This window comes from Lipophrys pholis (assembly GCF_963383615.2).
Source record: "Lipophrys pholis genome assembly, chromosome: 4".
In the NCBI taxonomy this organism is placed as follows: domain Eukaryota; kingdom Metazoa; phylum Chordata; class Actinopteri; order Blenniiformes; family Blenniidae; genus Lipophrys; species Lipophrys pholis.
This window is the reverse complement of record NC_137637.1, coordinates 2,064,508-2,088,410: the sequence shown is the minus strand read 5'-3', so window position 1 is coordinate 2,088,410 and position 23,903 is coordinate 2,064,508. Positions and strand designations below refer to the sequence as shown.

General features: G+C 42.3%; 1 protein-coding gene across 2 annotated transcripts in view; it reads left to right on the top strand.

Annotated features, from left to right (window-relative positions):
* Positions 1–3,211: 3,211 nt before the first annotated feature.
* Positions 3,212–23,903, top strand: part of LOC308108435 (sodium- and chloride-dependent taurine transporter-like) — a 38,002-nt gene continuing 17,310 nt past the window's right edge. Inside the window, exons 1-6 of one of the 2 annotated variants that reach the window (XM_080461343.1) lie at positions 3,212–3,457; positions 13,860–14,089; positions 14,180–14,314; positions 20,913–21,001; positions 21,928–22,073; positions 22,286–22,418. In XM_080461343.1, the coding sequence (XP_080317469.1) occupies positions 13,861–14,089; positions 14,180–14,314; positions 20,913–21,001; positions 21,928–22,073; positions 22,286–22,418 (732 nt within the window). In that variant the 5' untranslated portion in view covers positions 3,212–3,457; position 13,860. The remainder of the gene's footprint in view (positions 3,458–13,859; positions 14,090–14,179; positions 14,315–20,912; positions 21,002–21,927; positions 22,074–22,285; positions 22,419–23,903) is intronic. The other variant, XR_013935276.1, reaches the window with a different exon arrangement.

Sequence of the window (23,903 nt, the reverse complement as noted above, 5' to 3'; positions counted from 1 at the left end):
ACGAGCTTTAGATTTGGATGAAGGATAAATTAAAGATTAAACATTCCTTCTTAGCACAATCGCGGCTGAGCAGGAAACCTGTTAGATAGCCGAATAAGCAGGACGTTCAGTTGAGTTTTCTTCTGTGTTCTTGGACATTCTAGAACATTGCCGGGTCATCTCATTGGTCATGCAAAGCACTGGAACATATCTTATGAGTTTTTAACTCATGCTTGTGAATTCAGCTTGTTTATTTGATTCTGTTTATACGTTCTAGTTGCTTTTGCTGATTTTGTTATTTTGAGTCATGAACTCGCAAGGTATGTGTTCATCTGCTTGTATTTATTTATTGGTTTGTATTTATATATGTATGTACGTATTTATGTATGTATGCATGTATGTTACCAAGTTTTCACACAAACCATTAACCTGAATTGCATGAAATTTTCAGGGATGATTTGTCATCACCCAAGGACCAATCGATTCGATTTTGGTACGTGAACAACTAACAATTTCCAAATAAATCCCCCAAAATTGTGAAAAAAATATTCCCATACAATGTGGATGAGAGAGGTACCTCATGGAGGAGATCAAAGGAGATCATTGTCTGTTGCCATGGAGACGTTTCCTGCTCAGTGTTTCACAGTGATGTTGCTACCTGACAGGCTAGTTAGCATCAATATGAGCTAACGGCTAACATGCCAGCAAGGCTAACTCGGTTCCGCAACCAAATGTGGTGTTAGCGGAGGTCTGCGCTCTACCGAGTGTAGCTCTAGTTTCTGCATGCATTCATGGGTCTTCTCGGGTCATACCGAATCATTCCACAGTCCAATCATCTTGCATCTTGAGTTAATTGGTGGTATTCTCTGTTTGTTACTTATGTATTATACTGCTGATTTGGTCATGGTGGATCATGGCTTTTAACGTTTCACCAAAGCAACTTTAATTTGGATCAATCAGATACGAAGTAGAGCGAGTGTTCCCTCACAAACAGAAACACGACTTCCCTCCACTTTCATGCAACTTAATGGGTTTGTATATTGCTCTTTGCTAGAAGATGCAAGTGATCAACCTTCTCTATGATGGCATCCATTATGAGCGATGACATGTTGTTACCAGCTGCACATAAGTCAGAAATCACTTCCTGATTGCAGAAAAAACATCAACACATACATATGGATGTATTTGTAATAGACTGCAATTGTCTGCATGGGGCTGATTCAATGTGTTCGACCCTGTTAGACCAACGTTTTCAAGTGAAAATGTAAAACTTCTGTAGAGTTTTAGGGGTCCGTTTCATCGGCAGCGGTGCTTGTTGCTGTGTAAACGTGAAGCTTTTCTAAGGCCCTGTTTACACAACAACGTTTCACGTGACAATCCCGTATCTGCTAAAAAAAAGGAGTGTGTTTACACTGCAGCAGCGGACAGAGAGACAACAATGTAGTTAGTATGCCGGGCCACTGGAGGGCGTTGTTGCTTGATTTCGTAATGAAACTACACAGACGTGTGCAGAGAACAAAACACTATAAAGGTGAAGAAAATGGAGAGAACCTGACATCCACATGGACTGATGATGCATCGGATGCTATCAGGGGAGAGTCTCAACTATTAAACTACTGATCTGGATGATAAAACTAGAATACTGACCGCGAGTCGTACCACTACGGGTCGTACCACTACGGGTCGTACCACTACGGGTCGTACCACTACGGGTCGTACCACTACGGGTCGTACCACTACGGGTCGTACCACTACGGGTCGTACCACTACGGGTCGTACCACTACGGGTCGTACCACTACGGGTCGTACCACTACGCGGCCGCCATGTTTGTTTACAACTGGATGAGCAGGAGGGAGGGGGAGATGTGCATGCGCAGTAACAGGCTCTGTAGCCTCCATCAGTCTCTGCAGGAGGGATTTGCACCGTGAAAGAATCTTTCCACCTTGGGAACCGGATTAAAAACTTTGTGGATACAGTGGATCCGCACACTGGTGCCGTGTAAACTGACCCCCCAAAAGTGAAGAAGGTTTTGCGGATACACTCGTATTCGTTGTCGTGTAAAAGGGGCCTTAAACAAAAACACAAAAACGATTCCGTTTCACAAACAGGGCCTTAGTGCGTTGGGATTTGTTCTTCCAACAGTGTTCTTTCTCTTGGCCCCAAATTGAAAGACACACGTGTGTTTGCATTGGCTGTTGAATTTGTTGTTTTGGTCATTTCTTTTCTTTTGTGTTTGTGCTTCTGAGTATGAAATAATTAGTGGCAATTAATCACTTTTCTTCCATTTTGAATTTGCAAAGTATTTACGCATCCTGCATAGGCAGGAGTTCTTGCATTTGTTTGTTTTGCAATATGTGCAAAATGAAATGTTACATATGATATCTATCTGTGCAGACAAACAGAAACAGGTCAATCTGGACTGGGAATCGGATTAGAAGTGAAACAGATAGAAAAGCTAAACCAGGGTGAAAGATGGCTGCAAACAGAAGACAGCCACAGCAGAGAGACGCACAAGTGACGCAGCCGCAAAACACTTTTTGCACATTGTGTTCCTTTATGTTTTTGCAGCCGCGCGTGCTGAGAATCGGGAGCGCGCCTCGGAAAGCAAGCGGGTGGTGGTGGTGGTGGGTAGTGGGCTGCTACTTTAATGCTCCTTAATGCTGCGTTCAAGTGTCGCTCGTAAATCTCCACTTTCTCTTCATAACCTCAACACCGGAAGGTTTATCGGGATATTTATCTGCTTCTTGTCGATGTTTTACACTGAGAATGGAACAAAGGAGGGGATGAGAATGTTGACTTTACCAATATGTGTTATGTTTCGGATGATAATGCGTTTCAAACAGGTAATCCCCTGAATGTGTATCACATCAGACCAATTGAAACTATTTCTTCTTTTTTATTAGCAATTACAAATAGAAAGCTACATAAAGTGTATTATAAGGGCAAATGTTCTTAGACAAGTAGTTTATAAAATGTAAGTTTTTCTTCTCAAGTTTAAAATTACCCAGAAATGAAGACAAGTAAGTGGAGCCCTTTTAGAAGAAGAAGAAAAACACCCGTTTTAAATTTTTCAAAAGAATTCAAAGCTTGATGACGACTGCATCTTCAGATTTGACCAGTAAATTGTGTTTATAGATACCCACGTGGTGGGATTTCATTAAAACGCCCGCTTCAGATGGATGAAAAATCCGAGGTTGTCGGGGTCCGTGAACGCGCCGCCGCTCTCCTGTTGCTCTGTGCGAGGAGGCAGGCCGGTGATTTTCCACTGCTGCTGATGTCTCCGGTCCCCCGTTTCAAGAGACAAAGGTCAGAAAGAGAAGCTTATAAATAGGCTAAAATAAAGGCTACCGACGCGTCCAACCCTCAGTCGCTCCCACGGACACAGGAGGACACGGACAAGACGGAACGGACAAGGGACCGCGCGTAAAGGACATTAAAAGGACGAAATAATACACAAAAATCACATCATCACAGCAGGTAAATTTAAATTCTATTTCAAACTGTGCAGGGAGGGATAGTAACTATGCTTTCATTTTTAATTTTTTTCTAAATTTCCATCTTTATTGACAATTGCTACCATTTTTAATTTGTACCTTTAATGTGAATCATGATATAATGTGTGTGTTTCATATATATTTTTGAATCACATGTGACAATATTTTAGAGAAAAGTTTATGTGGATTTAAAAATTAGATCATTTGCTGGAGTGTTGTGATATATCTATATATCTATTTATTTATTTATTTTGTTTTATTTATCTATTGATAGTGAGCATGTCTGGATGTATTTCCTGGTGAAGATGCGTTAAAGACTTTGGTGCGTTTCGTGCGCACATGAGCTGGATTTCGATTCCCCCAAATGTTTACCCTCTTTTTTATGTATTCCAGTTATTGTTAACAAAATCTTCCTCCTCATTATTAATGTATAGTTTTTCTCTGTTTGTGCTATTTGGAGCGGAGCGCGCAGATCCACCTCACATGCGTGCGTCAAAGCGCATTTCTCCTTAATTTATGACCACCGTTAGCTGTGTGAAGGATGTGGATCATCCTATTTTCTTGCAGCTTTTATGTCGTCTGGGGCAGTTTCTTTTCTTTTTCTCCCTCTCTCATCGAGCCAGTAGAAATGCATTCATTCGTTTTCATTTCGAATTTATTTTACGTCTGTGTGTGTTAGTAAGGGTGTACATGAATTGAAGGTGTTGAAGGAACCTGCCGCTGGATTTGACTTGCCTGACTTGTCTTTATTTGGCTTTGTGTTGCTAAAACGGCTCAGAAATGAGAAGTGAAGGGCGAGAAGGCGGGGATGTTGGTCTGTGGCACCTCGAGCATCGTGCGCTGCTTCTCCAAACCACGAGTCTCTCTCTCTCTCTCTCTCTCTCTCTCTCTCTCTCGCCCTCGCTCGCTCGCTCTCTCTCTCTGTCGCTCGCTCTCTCCCCCTCGCTCTCTATCTCTCTCTCTAAACCTTTGTCTTCCTTCCCCTTTTCCTCCGCTGTTAAGTTTGATCAGCCACAGTCATGTGTAACAAATAAAGAAAACATGTTGACTTTTCCCCTCAATTTGCACTGAAATTACGCACAAACATTGTGCAAGTGCAAAAGTCTCCATGCACATGAAGTAAACCTACAATCCAGAGCATCTTATGTAACAAATGCATGGAGATCTGCCACCAGACTCGTCTGTTAATGCGATGCAACTGAGGGTCTGTTCATCTCATACTGCACAGAGAGCATCCGAGGCTCCTTTGGGGGAAAGAAAAAAAGAAAAAAGATCGTAGTCGGTTCCATTTTGGATCCGTTTCAGTGTTGGAAAATTACCGGAGTCGTTGACAGTCAGAGTGAAGAAAAGCTGTGATGGAATTTCTTTCCCTGTGAAGGAGTCAGCTTCTGTTCAAAGCATTCATGGCGGGATTAAGAGAAGTGACCATGAATTCATTTGTCCCATTTGAATGCAAAACAGTGAACCCATTCAGACAACTTTTGCTTTGGTTTTTTTTAAGAGGGTAAACTTGTAATCCTATACACGAATTCCTAATGGAACCAGCAATTAGGGGAGATAATTGTGCAAACATGGACTCCAGGAGTGAGCGTTTTCATTTTGCATTAAGCCGGTTGTTGACCAGCTGATTGGTTAAATTCAAAGTAGCCATTGATTCACTGAGTGCAGGGTTCAAAATTGGCTTCAGAGTTGCACAATAAATGATCAAGTTGCGCCGATTTTGAGGCGGAACGAAGACGACACCAGTAAAATTGCTGCAACCCAAATTTGGGAGGGGGTCTGTTTCACTTGGCTGCTTCTGAGGAGGAGCGTTTATTGTCTGAGAGCTGAGCGACACTGACAGGCTGATAAACCACAATGAACTGGTGCTTTTGTCGCCGCTGCTCTTTTTGTGTCACGTTGGTCGCGACATTAATCTAATCTTGTCAAGCTGATGTGTGGCTTTAATCAGACAGTTATAGCCGAGCGACGCTAACTGAACACGATTAAAGTTTTTGTTTCAAGAAGCCGCCCGGGTTTGTTTGTGAATATTTCACATGTGGAAGAACTGATAGGAAATAATCAGTAGAAGTCAGTTCTGCTCTCAAACTCTGTAAACACTGATATGCGACGGCAGGTTGCGATCTTAATGTCCTCGTTTTTGAAATTATTTTCTTCAGTTGGGCTGGGCGATAATCGATAATTTGCGATGACACTTCAAACGATCATTAACAATTTGCGACTGCCAGCGCCGTCAGCCATTTTTCATTTTTTTCTGATTGAGCTGAAGCATATCAGCAAGAAAACGAAGAAATATCAAATAGAGACAACTTCAATTTTAATGTCTTTAATCTGAAAGTGCAATTTTTACAAAAGCCAATTTTTGCAAAAGCGTGTTACTGCTCAGGATGCAGGAATTTGCACTTTTATACAAACTATTTGACACTAAAACAAAAACAAAAAAAACGGCTAAATTTCATACTTGTATTTTGCTGAAATTTGGCTCCTGGATCATATGTTTGTCACAAATTAAGGCTCTATTCACACAACAACGTTTCCAAGCGACAATGCTAAACGGTGGAGGGAGACACTGATAACACAACTTGTTAAACGCTCTGACTCAGTTGTCGTGGAAACGCTGCTGCTGCGCAGCACCACGACCGTAGTAACTAGTTCTTCCGCACATGCGCAGTAGATTACAATAAGAACAATGTTTTCTCCGTGGTGTCATGACTCCCAGTCCATATTCTTCTGGGACGTTGTACTTTCATTTTGACAGTCACCGTTATAACAATCCAACTTGGAATGTCTGTGTTCTCCCATTGTTTGTGTTTAGAGCGGATTCTTCTCTGCTGCATGCGTGTGTGGGTTCATTACAAAAACAAACCAACAGCACCCACTAGTGGCCCAACATGTGAACTACATCATTTTCACATTGACGTGTGAACTCAAAAAGAAAAACGCAAAAAACCCCATGTGTATTCACTGGAGAGGTGGTCTTGTTAACGGGGCCTGAACAACCTTGAGGCCTCTGCAGAGCAGTAATCTGGCTGAACAGCTGTCTCACGCCATTTGGAGGAGAGACGTACGGCCTTAGATGAAAGACGCCTCCACTTACGGCCTCCACATGCAGGAACAGGTGGAATCAGCAGGTGGCAAGCGAGATGCAGGCTCTCGCTTCAGTTGTTGAGGAGTCGAAGCATTAATCTGCTCCTCGGTGGCCGTAAGTGTGCCCTGGAACATTCACAATGCTATCCTCGGAATTACACACTTTGCTCCAGTGTCCAATAAATAGCCTCCTTCTACACTTTTCAAACCCTTAAGACTGAATTCCTTCATAGATTGAACATCATAACTCCCTTTACTTTGTCTACAATGGTAAATGTGACATCTTCCGTGGGTTTGATACGTTCGACACAAAATAGTCGTTTTAAAGGGAACCTTGTTTCTTCCCGTCCGTCTCTCAAAGCAGCGCCGATAGCCGCCGCCCTCACTGTTGCCTTGTTTGCTGTTAAATGATTTATTAAGCCAGTAACCTGAGGTTAGTGGAAAGTGTGTCCCGGAGTGTGTGTTTGTGCGTGCGTGTGTGTGTGTGTGTGTGTGTGTGTGTGAAATCTCAGTCACAGTCGCACAAACACTCCCAGAGTAGCTGCTCCGAATGAAAACTGAGAACAGCCGAGGGAGCCTTCGCCGACACGATGATTACAAACGTCACCCGGCCTGGTTGTAGTGAAACATTTATGGCCATATGTCCTCGACTGGAGATCTTCATCACCACTGTACATATTAACCAGTCTGAACCACTGACCCAGTTCAGCTCACACACACTGCAAAACAATCCCTGATACCTTTACAGCTGCGCCATTAATCCACCATTATTTTGGATAATTGTGTTAAAGTTGTAGTCGGAGCGGCTAATAAAATGTGTAGGCAGCTTTCCCAGGTTTTATCTACCTTGGCAGCTGGGAGGGAAAGTAATAAAAAATGGTGATTAACACCCAGCGCCCACATAGTGGCATAATGTTTCATCGTCTGTTGCCAGGAGCAGATTTAATGCATCGTCAGGATGACGGAGGTCCACCAATTTGACGGGTCAGCATCATCTTGTGGCCAAGGCGCGAACGGCATCCTGAATCCGGGCACTGCATCACTGCCGCATTGTGTTTCAGCTGGTGGCCACACGGCAGAAAACAAAAGCATAAAATGTCATTAAAATGACCAAAAACAACAATATCAAAGTGTTCCACTTCTACGATCATCCCCCCAAAAAACCACGTCACTACTGGTGTCGATTTGGCGTCAAGCGAAAGAGCACTGTTATTTGGAGGCACAAAAATGATAACATCTGATATCTGCCCGAACGTGACTGTACATGTTGAACAGGACGTGGGGATCCAACCGGGAATCTACCGTAGTGAGGACAACCCGCTCCACCGCCTGAGCCACACAATGTCAGTTTGGAACTACGGTAAAGAGCAAATGCAACAATTTTTGCCGAATTGCGAGAAAAGTTGCCGCAGAAACATTCAATTTAATGAGCTCAGGAATTGATAAGAGTAACATTAAAGAAAAGTAAATGTTGTCAATAAATCTTTTTTTTTCTACTTTTTTATTTGACAAAATTTCCTTTATGTTATTAATCAATTCTAATATTTTAGATTGAATTACAGATTGAATTTGCAGAGCAGGAAAACACATATGAAACATAATTTGATAAGGTCCAATCAGTCTTTCGTGAAAATAAAATAAAATAGTAAAAGTTTTTACAATGCTTTGTGCAGCTCTAATAGTTCCAAAGCAAAACTGCTGAAGAATCAAGTAAAGGGGCGTGTTTGAGTCAGTTGCAGCATTTTGGCCAGAACTTGACCTCGTCTCACCAGCACCAACCCACAGGGAGAACATTCCAACTCCACACATGTGGCTTCATGTTCTTCCATATCGTAAACACGAAACTGCAAACATGTTTCTGCACGTTTCTTCTAACCTAAACCCACAATATCTGCTCATACGTTGCTGTCGTATTAATGGAAAATCAAAGCCCCTTTTAAACATCTTCAAGTGACAATGGAAAACTTTTGTAGCGTTTTGTGTGTCCGTTTACACGACCACGGCGCTCGGAGCAGCTGAATTACCTGGAAACGGCTTCCAAAGTGGAACTTTGCGAAAACACTCTGCCTCCGTGCAAACGGGGGGGAAAACAAACGATTCCTGTAGATAGTTCCTCTGCACATGACCATAACAACAATGTGTAAACAGACATCACTTTTCAAATCGATGCCATGTAAACGCAAAAATGACGAGTTTTCACTTTAAAGTAGGTGGAAACAAACCTGAACCCAGAATATCTGCTCACACGTCTCTGTGGTTTGTACTTCTACAACGATCAAGAAATCGACTCGTGTCTGCAGTGCCATCTACTGGCGGATTTGAAGATTTTCTCCTCTTTTTTTTTTTTTTCTGTTGTTTTTTAGGATCTCATGACTCAGACTTACTGGCAGCTCAGCACCTTCTAATTTGATCATGTGACTGCGCAGCGTTCATGTGAAATTCCCAAGCTGCAGCAGCAGCTCGCACTCCCCCACATATCTGATACCAGATGAATGCAGGCCTGAAATGAAAGCGAGTATATTGTGGCATGAAATCTACACTAAACTGCAGCAAAGTGGAGATCTCTGAGTAAAACCCGTCTCACGGAAGACACCTTTTGGATTATTTTAGGATTGGAGGGACATAAATGCTTCACTATTTAATGTTTTGGTGGCAGGTAATTAATTACATAAGAGAAGATTCTCAAATTCCAAACTGTTATCTTGGATTGCGGTAGATGTGTTATTGAGCGTTTAGACACTGCGAGTCATTTCATTGACGTGGCGCAAACTGCAGTTCTACAAAATCAAGCAGAGAAAATTCACAGCGACTGTTTAATTTATGCAGTTTTTTTAACGAACTTCTGTTTTTCCCCGCTGCACGGCTTCAGACCTTCACATGCACCCTCCTTTTTTGTTGTTCGAATGAAAGAAATGTTGTTAACCTTCAGTGGGTGGAGTTTTGTTTCTTTATCAGCTTGTGATGCTCACTCGCAGTCAGTCTGTCACTTTCTGAAGGTTAATCACTAACGTCTTCATGCTCCGGCCGGTTAAAGAAAATAAACAAAATATAAATCACATATATTTTATGGATTCCTACTTCCTTTTTTTACTTTTTGAAAGACATATTTTATATTTAAACGGAGATCTGACTTGTTTTGACAATTTCTTTTCCCCTAAAACTGATAGCAAAAGAGGCAATAGGGTGTGTAGGACTGCAGAGTAAAGCTCAGGCCCTGTTCCACTTAGTTTTTATGTTTTCATTTCAGAAACATTTTGAGTCGACGTCCGTTTCCATGGACACAGTAGACACACTGAAAACGATGTTAACATGTGCGCATAGAAAACAATGAGCTCTAAACATTAACAAAGGAAGAACACCAACATTCTAGTGGACAGGTGACCCAGTTGGATTGTTATTATGGTGACTGTCAAAATAAAACTACCAATTGACTTTGAGTCATGACGCCACGAAGGAAACATTGTTCTGATTGTCCAGCTACTGAGCATGTGCAGAAAAACTAGTTACTATGGCCGTGGTGTGCATGAACAGTAGCATAGTTTAAAAAAAAAAAGTGGCATTTTCTCCGTTTCCATGGAGACGGAGTCAGAGAAGAATCCATCATTTGCCGGAGTGCCAAATAGAATATGTCTGAAATGATCTGGGCTGATAAAAATCAACAATAAAAGAGTAAGAGTTAAGAAAAGGCAGCTGAAATGATTAGATGGTGCATGAAGGGGAAACATTGGGGACAGTGGAGGCAAAATAAGTGAGCTGGTTGAGGGAGCAGGAAAAGGAACAGTTGAAGAAGAAGAAGCGAGGCACGGTTATAAATGTTCTGCTGAAAACCGGAGAGGAGGACCAAAGGGTAAACCTTGAGGTCAGAAAACTGAAGAACAAAAATGGGAAGCGGAGAGACGATTTGTGTTTCATCATTGCTTTTTCACACCATGAAGTCGACATCATTGGGTCGATTTCCTGTCGGAATCGCGTTTATCATCCTGAAGACTCGATTCCAATCACCCTTGTTTGGAGACCAAGATGCCGGAGAGCCAAAATGGCTCATTTGAAACAATAACACAGTAGATTTAGGCTTGTCATTGAAACAAATAGGGTGTAAAGCCGAGGGAAAATGAGGTGAAGGAGCAAAAATAATGGAGTGGAGGAGTGAAAGAAAAAGTAGAGCATCGGAGGAAAGGGAGGACGGGGACATGAGTGGATTTAATAGGCGGTCAGCGCAGTGGAAATGTACATGCTCTTTAAATAGGAGAGTGTGTTATGTAAGTGGTGAGAGAGGGAAGCAAGGTGTGTGTGTGTGTGTGTGTGTGTGTGTGTGTGTGTGTGTGTGTGTGTGTCACTGTAGTCTTGTCCACGGTGTGTGTTTGAGGGTGTGAGCGATCACCGTACCGAGACCACCAGACAACGGCTCTCTGTTTCTCGCCAAACCTCTTAAAATCGTCCCACAATCGCCTGCGGTTCCCTTCAGCTCTTTCAGCCCTCTGGAGGAAGTTCTGAGCACGAATGAACAACAGTTTCATCTCAAGATTAAAACGAACGCCACAGATTTGTGGGAAATCATCAGAAATTACAGTAGAAATCCAAATATTGTGCTTTTTATAGAGCCTTTTTGGAGTGTTGCTGTTTTCTCGGGATAATCTCGACTGTATTAGAGATTGGATGAACTTTCCTTGTATTTGGATCCAAGGATCAGAAAACTGCCAAACGCAGCTCATAAGCACCTTTCTTGGTACATTAAGTATTTTCACATCACTGCTCAGAGGTGCTGTGGTGATGGAGAAGTTCTGGGTGTTTACTCTCATCAACAGTGTCACTATTCATGCTTCTCAAGGTTTTTCTTGAGCATATCACACTTGTACTAGTACTATTGCTTGATCTCACCAATGAACTGCATCAACCGTCCCTCTATGTGGGTCTGGGTAATCACTGAAACGATCTTATGCCTCCACTTCTCTTGGGTCGGTTCATTATTCTCAATCCAGCCGTGAGAAACAAGCTTTGCTGGTATGTGACATCCAACCAATCAATGCAAAACTCACTTGACTCGGAACTTGAATGAAAAATGAAAAAGTGTTTGCGGACTTGGAGTGAAGTAGAGTAACGTTCCTGAAGGTCAAATCTGTTCGGAGAGTCTTGGCATTCGCACTATTTCTCCAAGGACGTCTGTAATTGAGGCAGATGAGTTTATTTGTGTTTTTAGGGGTTTTCCTTGAAACTATAGTCACTTCCTCTTTGTGAGGTTGAGGCTCCAGATGACTCGGATGCCAACCTCCACTTATCTATCCCACCTATTTCTAGAGGTCCACACAGATGCATTGACAGCGTTGTGTGACCTTCCCATAAGCAGCACTATGTGCAGTTTTAATATTTTATTTGAACTCTTTATTAATACACGAAGCAGGGTTTTTCCATGTCTATATGACGACAACAGAATGGCATTTGAAGGTAGAGTCTAAGTGCACATACATCGCACGCTTGTCCTCCAGCCGTCCGTGTTACCTAATGTGTGTCATTTCTGACTGATTTCTGCGAGTGGTAATTTATGTCTGAACCGGTTATTCAACGAAAATATTTTTCCTTATTTGCATAAAGTGCGTTAAATGTCAAATGCAGTTGAAAAGAAAATATTCTGATGCTTGATGCATACAGCAGTGCCATATGTATATATATATGTGTATGTATATATATATATAGCAAAACTAATACACATGTATGTCGAAACTTCAATGTTTTCAAATACGTTTATTTGCAGATGACACTCTCCTTATAGAGATCTGTTCATTGTGCAATGCTATTCGATTGTTTGCAGACCTCTAAACCTGACTGAAGCGTAATGCTCAGACTGCAGTACAATGACAAAATGTGGAGCAGTATCGGAGGAAAGTAATTTATTTCTGTCTCCATCAAACAATTTTACACTTTGGACTTTGGCTAAAGTTTTTATGAAATATTTTTAAACCATTTAATATCGTTTTGTGCTTTAACAATTCATCCACTGTCTCTAAAATCAAAAGGGGATTTTCTGTTGGATATATATATACTGTATATATAATGGATTCCCTTGTCTCACTGAGCAGGAAGTACTTGTGCACACACACAGTAAGCACATACAAAGCGCGACACTTTTAGTTTCTCGTTCTGGTTAACTCGTCACAGAGGTAAACATTCCAGTTATTATCATGGTCAACTCTTTTAAAAAAAGAAACGATAGACACATAATAGTCGAAGTGGCTGCAGATAGAAATGAGTTATTGAGACTAAAACAGTAGAACAAAAGGTTTTCATATCATTTTGGGAATGAGCAATTTCAACAATGGATGGATAATCCAGGTATTTAGGTGAAATGGTGACTTGTCCTTTGTCTGGTTCTCTGCAAATATTTGGATGAAAAGTCAAATTGAGAGTGAATGAAGGGACACAAAGGAGGAGAAGCCGAGGGCAAAGCAGCCCAGCAGATGGAAACAGATAAAGACGTGACATTTTCCACAGTGACAGACATCTGCTGACTACTAAGTCTCTCTCTCTCTCTCTCTCTCTCTCGCTCTCTCTCTCTCTCCCTCTCTCTCTCTGTCATTGTCGGGTGGAAATTTACAGCGATGGTGTCGGTGCGACCTTCATCACTGCTGCTTAAACATGCGATAGGCCTCTGAGGAATATTAGCTGAGGTTAACGATAACAGCCGCTCTGTTTTCACTGAATTACCACATTTACCAACATACAAGTGGTATTCTAAACAGTCATGGGTATTTTGAAGTCTCAGCTTGTGTTTGGATTAGATATGAAAAAGGTTTATCTCGTGTTTCCAGGATGGAGTGTACTCCTTTAATGCGGGGAGAGATTACTTTTCTATTCGCTCTGGATGGCTTCCAAACCGTAACCGAACACCGACACGTTTGATCTCGTCTTCAAAATGACTGTTTAGACTCGATCTTTCTTGAGTCACCAGAAGACATTTCCCATTGAGGAAAACCTTCCAGCTCGCAACGCTTTTCTTCGTAACTACATCGGGAGTAATTGCGTCCTAGGAAGCGCGCCGGTTGATGAAGTGATATTTCTGATTGTGCTGCTTTGAGTTTGAGCCCCGAGGAAATCATATTTCTACTGTTAATGAAAAAAAAAAAAAAGAATCGTGTTACATCAATCATCACACATTCTTTGCTGAACACACTACTTTGTGGTTATCTAATGACATTGGGAAGAAGATTGTAAATCTTGTCTGTGTAAATCTGTGGTTACCAAGCAGAAGAGATCCGGTCCACAGCGACGAGGTGTTGATGGTTTCTCCATCTCTTGTCTTCCAGAATGGCTCAAAAGGAGAAACTGCAGTGCCTGAAGGACTTCCACAAGGACACCTTGAAGCCGTCCCCCGGGAAGAGCCCCGGCACCCGGCCTGAAGACGAGGCGGAGGGAAAACACCCCCAGCGCGAGAAGTGGGCCAGCAAGTTGGACTTTGTTCTGTCTGTGGCCGGCGGTTTTGTTGGTTTAGGGAACGTGTGGCGTTTCCCGTACCTCTGCTATAAGAACGGTGGAGGTGAGGCTGGCGAGCCGCTCGGAAGACTGAACGACTCAGACAATTTAAACGTGATCTCACTGTTCCCATGTCTCTCTGAATCTTCTGCAGGTGCGTTTCTCATCCCCTACTTCATTTTCCTGTTTGGCGGAGGTCTGCCGGTCTTCTTCCTGGAGGTCGCCCTGGGTCAGTTCACCTCCCAGGGTGGGATCACCTGCTGGGAGAAGCTCTGCCCCATCTTTACTGGTAGGTGGCTTCTTACTGGACCCATCAAAACCCAATCCATGACCTTTAGGGCTACAGGGTAACAGAGCATCGTAATAACTATATATAAACATCATACACATTCGATAGATTAAACTTTATCAGCAAATTTAAACACTGAAGATGTTTAAATGAAGGTTAATCAAACAATCAAATGTGTAATCATTAGGACTGCACTTTACTTATGTCAGACTGCTGAGTAAGCACTTTAATATTTGCACTTTATGGTTTTTAGGAATAATTATTTTATCATCCTTGTCTTTGTTTTACCATATTGTTTTAACTTTTTATTGTTTTTATATGTTTGTAACCTTGTATGGTTTTATGTGGGACAAAGGATGTTAATTAGCCGATGCTAAATCTGGCATATTTACGGTGGCTTGTTCATTGACACTCACTGTCCCGTCCAAATAGACAAATAAATGAAATATAAGCTCTAATAGGGAGTCTGAATTCATGTGGTTTGATTCTTTAAACCTGGTGCACTCTTTCCAACACAACTCACCTGAATTACTTCAGTGTTTTTAAATGTTTCACACACCTCCAACACAGTTCGCGCTTAGCCTTCAACAGTTGGAGCTTAAAACAGGTGAAACTCTGAGGAATGTGGGCTTATTATGTTCAAACATGATGACCATCACCTGCTCGATGGGTAATTCGAGTGTGTTCACTGCCCTCATGAGGTTTTTTTTCTTAGTATTTATTAATGGGGCATCAAGCGTAAACTCTTAAACTTAACCATACATGACTTGAAGCTCACGTCGTAGCTCCTCAATCCTTCCCCGACCTTTTCTCAACGGTAAAATAGGCTTAAAGTATCACAAGTGGAGCAGAGCGTTTTTGCCCTACAAGGTAAGTGGGACTCCTCAAGTGTGTTCCTACACACACACACACACACACACACACACACACACACACACACACACACACACACACACGCACACACACACTTTTTCAGGCTTTTCTGGAATGCTGCTACTCGTCCTGCACACCACGGCCGTAGCAACTCGTTCTCCTGCACACGCTCAGTTGATGAACAATCAGAACAAAGTTTCCTCCGTGGTGTCATGACTCCCAGTCCATATTCTCCTGGGACTTGGTACTTTTATTTTGACAGTCACCGTAATAACAATCCAACTTGTTGTTCTGTCCACTAGAATGTCCTTCTTCACTGTAAAGGTTTAACCAATCAGTGATGGGTACAAATGAGGTGGTTGAGGCTGGGGTGGTGGAGTGGATCGTAGCTAAATCAGAAGGTTTCTGGTTTAATTCCCCATCGCCCCATGTCCACATGTCAAAGTGTCCTTGAGCAAGACACTAAAACCCAAACCAATGGATGGACTGAGCTCCGTCATGGCAGCCGCCTCCATTGGTGTGTGTGTGTGAATGGCTGAATGTGATTTACAGTGTAAAATGCTTTAGGCACTGCCCACGCTGGGCTCTCCGTTTACCATTTTACTAATAGGCTTCCACTGGTCAAAATCCAACCATAGGGTCTCAAACACCTGGTTCAAAGACCACGTTTGGTCCACGGCACCAAAATGCCTGGCCCATGATCGACGGACACGACATCTGCACCTGCTGTGGCAGTTTGTAAAACAACACATTACATTTTCAGATATCAAAGTACATTTTTGTCTACTCGAACCAATGAAAACTGCACGTCCATCATAGTTAATTGATTTAAAGGCCTCTTGATGAGACGCTTTCCTCCGTCTCGTCGCTCCACCCTCCGCCCCGCCCCGCCCCGCTCGCCGATGCAGCTGGGGCGTTTTCTCCGCTCGGCTCAGGTTTTGAATTTTTCCAGACCTCTGTTGTTTTTCACAGAGGAATGGCTGTGCAACATAAGGCTGAGTCACACCAGACTCTGCTCCAATCAGGCTGCCGAGACCTTACCCTGCAGCCGTTGCCAGGCAACCGGGCCTGCACGGGTACACCAACACACTGAGGCCTCTATTCTGCCTGCACCTTCCCCGAGCGCTCACCTCCTCTGCTGTGGAAGGCACGTCTCCTCCAGGAAGCCACATCACAGTTACTGTGCTGAGATATTTCATTTTCTACTTCATATCCTTTCTTCTTCTTTCATTCCCCGGGTTCTCCGGTTCTTCTCACCTCCTCCTCGCCGGCTGTTCACCACCAGATAAATATTATATTCATCACTGTCTATACTTTTTCCTCATTATTCGCTCTGGGCCATCAATCACATATAAGCATCCTTGTATTTTTAGGATTGAACTAATACTCGTGATTTAGAGCCGATTAAGCTTCACTATCCTCAGTAATTAATGCATCTTGTTACGACAGAAATACAAAACTTGGGCCTGGTTTACGAAGGTCCCATGCTAGACTGCATAGACTGTGCCTTCAGTTTGCATTTTGTAGTTGATTTATTGAAAATACACACGAGCAAACAGTAATATACAAATAAGGGTTTTGATGTGTATCAATAAAAATTTTAATTCAATTTATTTTATTTCTATAGCATTGAATACAACACAGTCAAGCAGAGAAACAGTGGAAATAAAAAAAGTATCTTCTAACAGGAAGAAATCTGCAGCGTTTCCGCCGTACACACAGACCAAATTGCAAATAACCGGTCTTCCCCCATGTATTGTAGTATATTACACAATGGCATAATAAGTAATACTTTAAATGTACGTATTTAGATTGAGATTATAACGAATGTGCCTCATATACTTTGTTCTTTTGCTGATTTTACAATTTGACATTTAAAAAATGTATGTTTTCTTGACGGTAGCATTAGTTTTACCTCCACCGGTTCTTTATTATCAGGATTTTTGAGGAAGAAAAGATGCTGGCAGAATGTAGATCAGAGCAGTGGGCGGGGCATACGCCTCCATCCCGAATTAACTCGCAGCCTTGTTTGTAATTCAACCTCATGCTAATGAATCCACCACAGGAACTTTATAATCACAACCAGTTTGTTGTTTCACGCTCTTGATTCAATTATTTACTTGCGTCACCATTCTCACTTTCACATATACACAGTCTTTCTTCCTTTCAGACACATTATCCTCTCGCTGTCTCGCGTACACACACACACACACACACACACACACACACACACACACACACACACACACACACACACACACACACACACACACACACACACACACACACACACACACACACACACACACGGCGATGTACACAGTGTCCCGAATCACACGTTGCTACGGCAACAGTGCAGCAACACATCAGAGGGACGACGAGAAACGGGGGAGCGGGCGGGAGGAGGAGAGATCTGAGGAGCAGACGGAAAATGGAAGGAAATGGAGAAATAAAGGGGTGAAGAAAGGATGGGTGGAGATGGGGAGAAAAAAAGTGAATCTCAAGATAGAAAGAAAGAGGAGGAGCAAAAGAAGGAAAAGACTGGACGAACGATGGCAATAGATAGATCGATAGATTCCTATCTATCTAAAGACACAGTGAAAAGCAGTAAATGTAAAGGAAAAAACAATATGAATAAAATAAAAGTGCCCTCTCAGGTTCTGTTTTAATATATAATGAAATGAAAGCGCAGACATGGGATTAGCCGGGTTACAACCGTCTGAATTGTATTCCAACATGTCGAGGGCAATAAGGTTTCATGTCGTGTTGGTTTACGGCAGTCTGAACAGTGGAGGTGGGCTTAGGAGCTTTACATGATAAAGTAGCACCATTTCCATCCGAGCGTTTCATAAAGTTGCATTATCTCCACATTTTCCCGGAGATAGAGTCGGCGTGTTTTCAGAAAGTTACGTTTTCGGTGACTCCGAGCACCGTTGTCACGTAAACAGACACGATAAAAGCATCAAGGGTTTTTGCATTTTCACTTAAACAGTGTAAACGGGGCTTTAGTGTGAGCTCTTGTTATAATAGTTACTATTTCATTAAGCTCCTTTTTACCAAGCCGGAGTGTCTCAGTAATCTTGAGCTAACTGGATTTATAACATTAAAGATTTAGAAATCTGGTTGATATTGTGTCGGGTTCCGTCTTGACCTTGATGCAGGAAATGCATTCTGGGTAAAAAACTAACAAGTCTACATTGTAAGTTGCAAACACGTTACCTGATAAAGAGAGGAATACAGTTTATATTGTTTACAGCCTCAATTATTTACCATTAAACCTAGAGAAACTGTGATTTTGAAGAAACGGGTGATTTTTAACAGGAAACAAACCTAAAGGTTATTAAAACTCCAGAAAAAAAAACCCCCGTACTCACAAGAGCTCTACCCCAACCACAAACACTGATTTATAGTCTGACGTCCATGAATGAACTGAATGACTGAGTAAATACAAACAAAACAATCTGGCCTGTCGTCACATCACCAGGCAACCATTGACACATAGCCTCACACGTCAACCGTTCGTTCTCATAAAGCAATTTACTTTTTATTAAGAAAAGAATACCCCATGATCCTGTGTTTTAAACGGTTAAATCTTCCGTGTGAATCCCCTAGAAGAGTCACCGCGGAGGCCCATGTGTCATATCAGGAACGCGTGAGGGGCATTAGTCGCGGCGGCGTCCTGTTAGGGAGGTGGTGCGTTCAGGGACATCGTTAAAGTTATTAATTCCAGCAGGGATTTTCCTGTTATGGCAAGTCGTAAGGTCTCCTCTGAATAAAAGCAAACAAACAAAAAAAAGTTTGTTTTGTTTGAAATGTGTGAAAATAAATCTAATTTGTGCGCCCAGAGTGATAACGCCACATGTAAACAAACCCGGCAAGGTCAGCCAAGGTCGGCCAATGAGCACATGAAGTGACATCATGGAGGCGGACGCATCTGTTTGTTTGATCAGCACTGTACCGAGTGATCCGAGCGAGCCATTGTGTTTGTGTGTGTGCGGTTGTGTGTCTGCGTGTCGCAGGAACGTTGGGCTTGACGGCAGCTGATTAGCCCAGTGATTAAAAGGACGCGACGCAAGGCCGAAATCATTCACACGTTCATGCGCAGACATACAGATGGAAGCGAGCGGGTCTCGGACTCCTGCGGGCCGTTCTCGGCTCACACACACTCACACAGATGGCCAATGACGTTGTAAGACATTAATTTGGATGAGTGGCCCCTGTCGGCCGTCCGCACACACACACACACACACACACACACGCACACACACACACACCGGCCCACTCTGGTACACTTGCGAGGACCACGGCCATTGTTCGACCTCGAACGTAAAAACTAATCTGACTTCGGCATTGATCCAAATCCCGATTCCTACACCTGTTGTCATTTTACAGATTAAAAAAAAAACTAAATATACATTCACATAGCCTTGATCTCTTGTCTGCCGTCGGCTGTCTGTCAAGGCTGCTGGTGACGAATTGAAATTCAACTGATTGCTCTCAAACGCAGACGAAGGTTGAAACAACAAAAAAAACAAAAGAAAAACAACACGATAGTTGTGGACCTTGAGCAGGATTAACGCGCAGTATAATATGATTGTAAAGATAAAGAAGATATGAACTGGCATTAATAACCAGCAGCACTGTTAGGGCGGATGCAGCAGGATTAACCTTTTTGCTCAGACTGCATTCATCAGCTCTGCGAGGTTATCCAGTGCAAACAAGGTGCACAAAAGGCTTTCAGACCGACAGCTGAAGGGAGAGAAGCAGGAAGCAGCGCCGACCTCATGCACAGGATGTCGTGACTGAACTAGAGAAACATTAACTTTTATCTCGCAGCGGTTTTGGCAGTTTAGTACATTTAGCTACACTTAAAGGGGTCACATTATGCAAAATTGATATGAATCTTTATTTCAAAAAAAGAAAGAAAAGAAACATTTAGATAAATAAAACATAAAAAGAAAAAGTAAAAGAAACAACAAGCTCCACTTAATCTACATTTGCATGAACGAAAAAGAGTAGGAAGAAGTAAAAACCTATTCACTTCTACCCCTCAAACAAATTCATTTTCTAAAGGTTTTCCAACGGTACTAATCGTCTCCATACCTGGACTGACGTCCCAGAAGTGAAGACAGTCTGTCCTCTCTCTCCCTGGCTTGTTTCAGGTTTTAAAAAGTGTGTTGCTCCAAACAGCCAATCAGAAATCAAACCCTATATAGTGTCATCAGGGGTTTAGCCAATCCCAATCAAGGTAGGCCCTCCCTTTGACTCCTCCCACAATTAGGCAGCTCTGCTCTGGCACATGGCACCACCAGAGGAAGTACTTCTTCCTCTTCCCAAGATCGGCATGTGTGGGCGGAGCCAGTCCAGCTCACACAGACACAGCAGATTCTGAATGCAGCTCCTATGATCCAATATTCAAATGGAGGAAAATCAAGGAGGAGCTAGAAACTTAGAATACTGAAGGTTTCTGGACTTACGGGACCAAGAGGAAGAGTTGAAAAGCTGGATAATATGACTCCTTTAAAGAAAATACAATCACCTTTAAAAAAATATATATATATATCCCAAATGGGTGTTGGTTGCATGCTTTGGCCTGAATCTATATTTTTCAGTTCACAGATTTCAAAGCAGCTCATATTACTTTGTTTTGGCTGAAAATAACTTTCTAATCAAATGTTTGTGCTTCTCCTGTAATAACTCCTTTAATCCTCTCTCTTCCCTCCAGGTATCGGTTACGCCTCCATCGTGATTGTGTCCCTTCTGAATATCTACTACATCGTCATCCTGGCCTGGGGTGTGTACTACCTGTTTCAGGTACGTTTGGGATCCATGTCTCTATGCTTGGGATAGAAAACTTTCCGAGGTTTTTAAACTGATCTCCAATGGCATCCAATAAATCGTAACCGTATCTGGGCTGGTGCCGGTTTCATGTGTTTAATTGGCATGTGAAGCAGGGTGGGTTAAAGAGTCCACCTGGTTGGGATACATTCAGCAAAAATGATGCTAAACTGGCAAAATGCAGATACGAGGGAGTTTGTGTTGAACTGTGAGCAGATTTGTCAGCATGTTACAGAAACCATGACTCGAAAGTTGTGTTTTTCTCTCGTGATTTAAACTGTGAATGTGAACTTTGTTGAATGGTTGTGCATACCTTCACAATAGTAGCTTTTCTCCCCCCAAATTTTTTTTACATTATGAAAAATACTGAGTAAACGTAAAAAGTTGTCAAAAAACAAGCAAGTGGAGCAAATTAACAAGTTGTTCTGCACATGCTCACTCGATGAATTAGAACAATGTTCCCTCCATGGTGTCATGACTCCATATTCTCCTGGTCACCGTAATAACAATCCAACTTGGTAGTTTTATTTTGACAGTCACCGTAACAACAATCCAACTTGGTGGTCTGTCCACGAGAATATTCGTGTTCTACCATTGTTAATGTTTAAAGCTCATTGTTCTCTGCTGCATGTGTGTGTGGCTTCACTGCAAAAGCAAACAGCAGCACCCACTAGTGGCTCAACATGAAAACATCGTTTCTAGTGTTTCTGCCGTTTCCAGGAAACTGATGTCGTTTTCAAGACATTGCCGTGTAAACGAGAAACTTTTCTGAAACGAAAATGCATAAACGATTCACTTAAATTTTCATCTTTCATCTCGTCCCACTTCTGCTAAACGGTTTGACACCAGACTTTCATATTAACTCGTACTTGTTTTGTGATGTTGTTGTTGTTGTTGTTCAGTGCTTTCAACCGGAGCTTCCCTGGGCCAAGTGCAAGCAGCCCTGGAACACAGACCGCTGCATCGAGGACACCTACCGCAAGAACAAATCCCTCTGGGTGGCTGCCAACGCCTCCAACTTCACCTCCCCCGTCACCGAGTTCTGGGAGTGAGTTACATAAAACCACACACACACACACACACACACACACACACACACACACACACACACACACACACACACACACACACACACACACACACACACACACACACACCACCCAGAGCTTTCATGTCATTCATCACAGTGAAAAAGCGTCTCCAATCAGCTTCCTGCAGTTGGAGCCCAGCCGTGACGACTTGATTCTTGGTTTGTTGCAGACATAATGTGCTGGGCATCACCAGAGGCATCGAGGACATTGGCACCATTAAATGGGACCTGGCCTTGTGTTTGCTGCTCGTCTGGGTCATCTGCTTCTTCTGCATCTGGAAAGGAGTCAAATCCACCGGAAAGGTACTTTTATTCTAATCCTGTAATCCTGAACCGTCCAACCAATGTTTCATAACTAGTTGTGTTTAGTGTATGAACATGATTTTGTTCTATTGTTTTGCTTGTGGAGCTCAAAACGATGATTAATATCAATAGAAATGCATTGATGGCCTATAAAAAACAAACATGAATATTATTTTCCCTCCAATATGAGGTGTGTATAAATTTCCGGTTGTATTAAATGTTGTTGCCTCCTTCGTGTCGCAGCTGAAGCGTTTGAGGGATTACTTTTTTTATCACTTTGTGAAGAGTTACTGAGAGCTGCACAAACTACTGTATGTCAGTAACTCAGATTTCTGTTCTGAACATCTGGATTGAAAAAAGTTTTCCTTCTTTATATTCCACATTTTTCTTAGAAATTCCCCTGGAACATTTTTTTTTTAATAAGATCATGATCATGCATTATCACGTGGATCAAGCCGTTTTTTTTAAAATATATGGCCGGTACGACACCCGACTTTCTCAGTTTTGCAGAATGAATGCAGCCTCAGATTGACGTGTACAGAAAACACTTGAAACCACATTAAATTGCTCCTTGAACAACAACAACAACTTGCCCCGAGACCAGAGCCGATCAATCTCAGACTACTCTTTTTATAGCCTCAATGCTCCGTATTGATCGGCCGGCTCTGATTTACGCATTCTGGTTGCTCTACGTTGTAACTCCGGTAATAAAAACTGCTTCTACAAGGCCGACTGTGGTCAGCGCTTTCCAGCCCAACAGATTATGATCACTGCTATTGATTTAAGGGACAGCCTGTGGTCTGCTGTTGTCATAATCCCACAATAACATGCAGAGTTCAGACACGTATCAAGACTAAATGGCAACATGAGCCATAAAAAAACTACACCTTGTGACCATTTTGACAATTGAGAGTAAAATTATGCTAAATAATGCTTCTGCTGAATAACGGATGTTGGATGACATGACGGGAATCCGGGAGGCCAAATCAGGGAGCCACTGAGAAATCCTGAATCGGAGGTATATTACTGTTTCTATTAATTTTATTACATCTGAAATGGTTATCTTCATGTTATTGGCCATTATTACATAATTTGTATGGTCTCGCACCTTGGCCATATTTACCTCGTGAGATTGGTGTTTCAAAAGAAGGTGAATGAAGAACACAAGTTTTTATTCGGGTTTCACCAGTATTGCACAATACTCCATGGAGGAGGCTTGTGGCAATGCATAGCATTTGTATATCGCATGCGTATGAATTAAAAATTCAGCTTTATGGTATTCAATAAGTACTAGCATCGGTACTTGGTATCGGCAAGTAGCTAAAGGTTAGTCTTGTAAAAAAGTGGTATCGTTGCATCTTTAAAAAAAAATTCTTTTTATCATGGGATAATTTTCTTATTGAGCAAAACTCAAATCAACTTAAGTCTCGACCCTTAATAGTAGTGCTAATTTGTCATGTGGATAACCCCCCCCCCCCCCCCCCC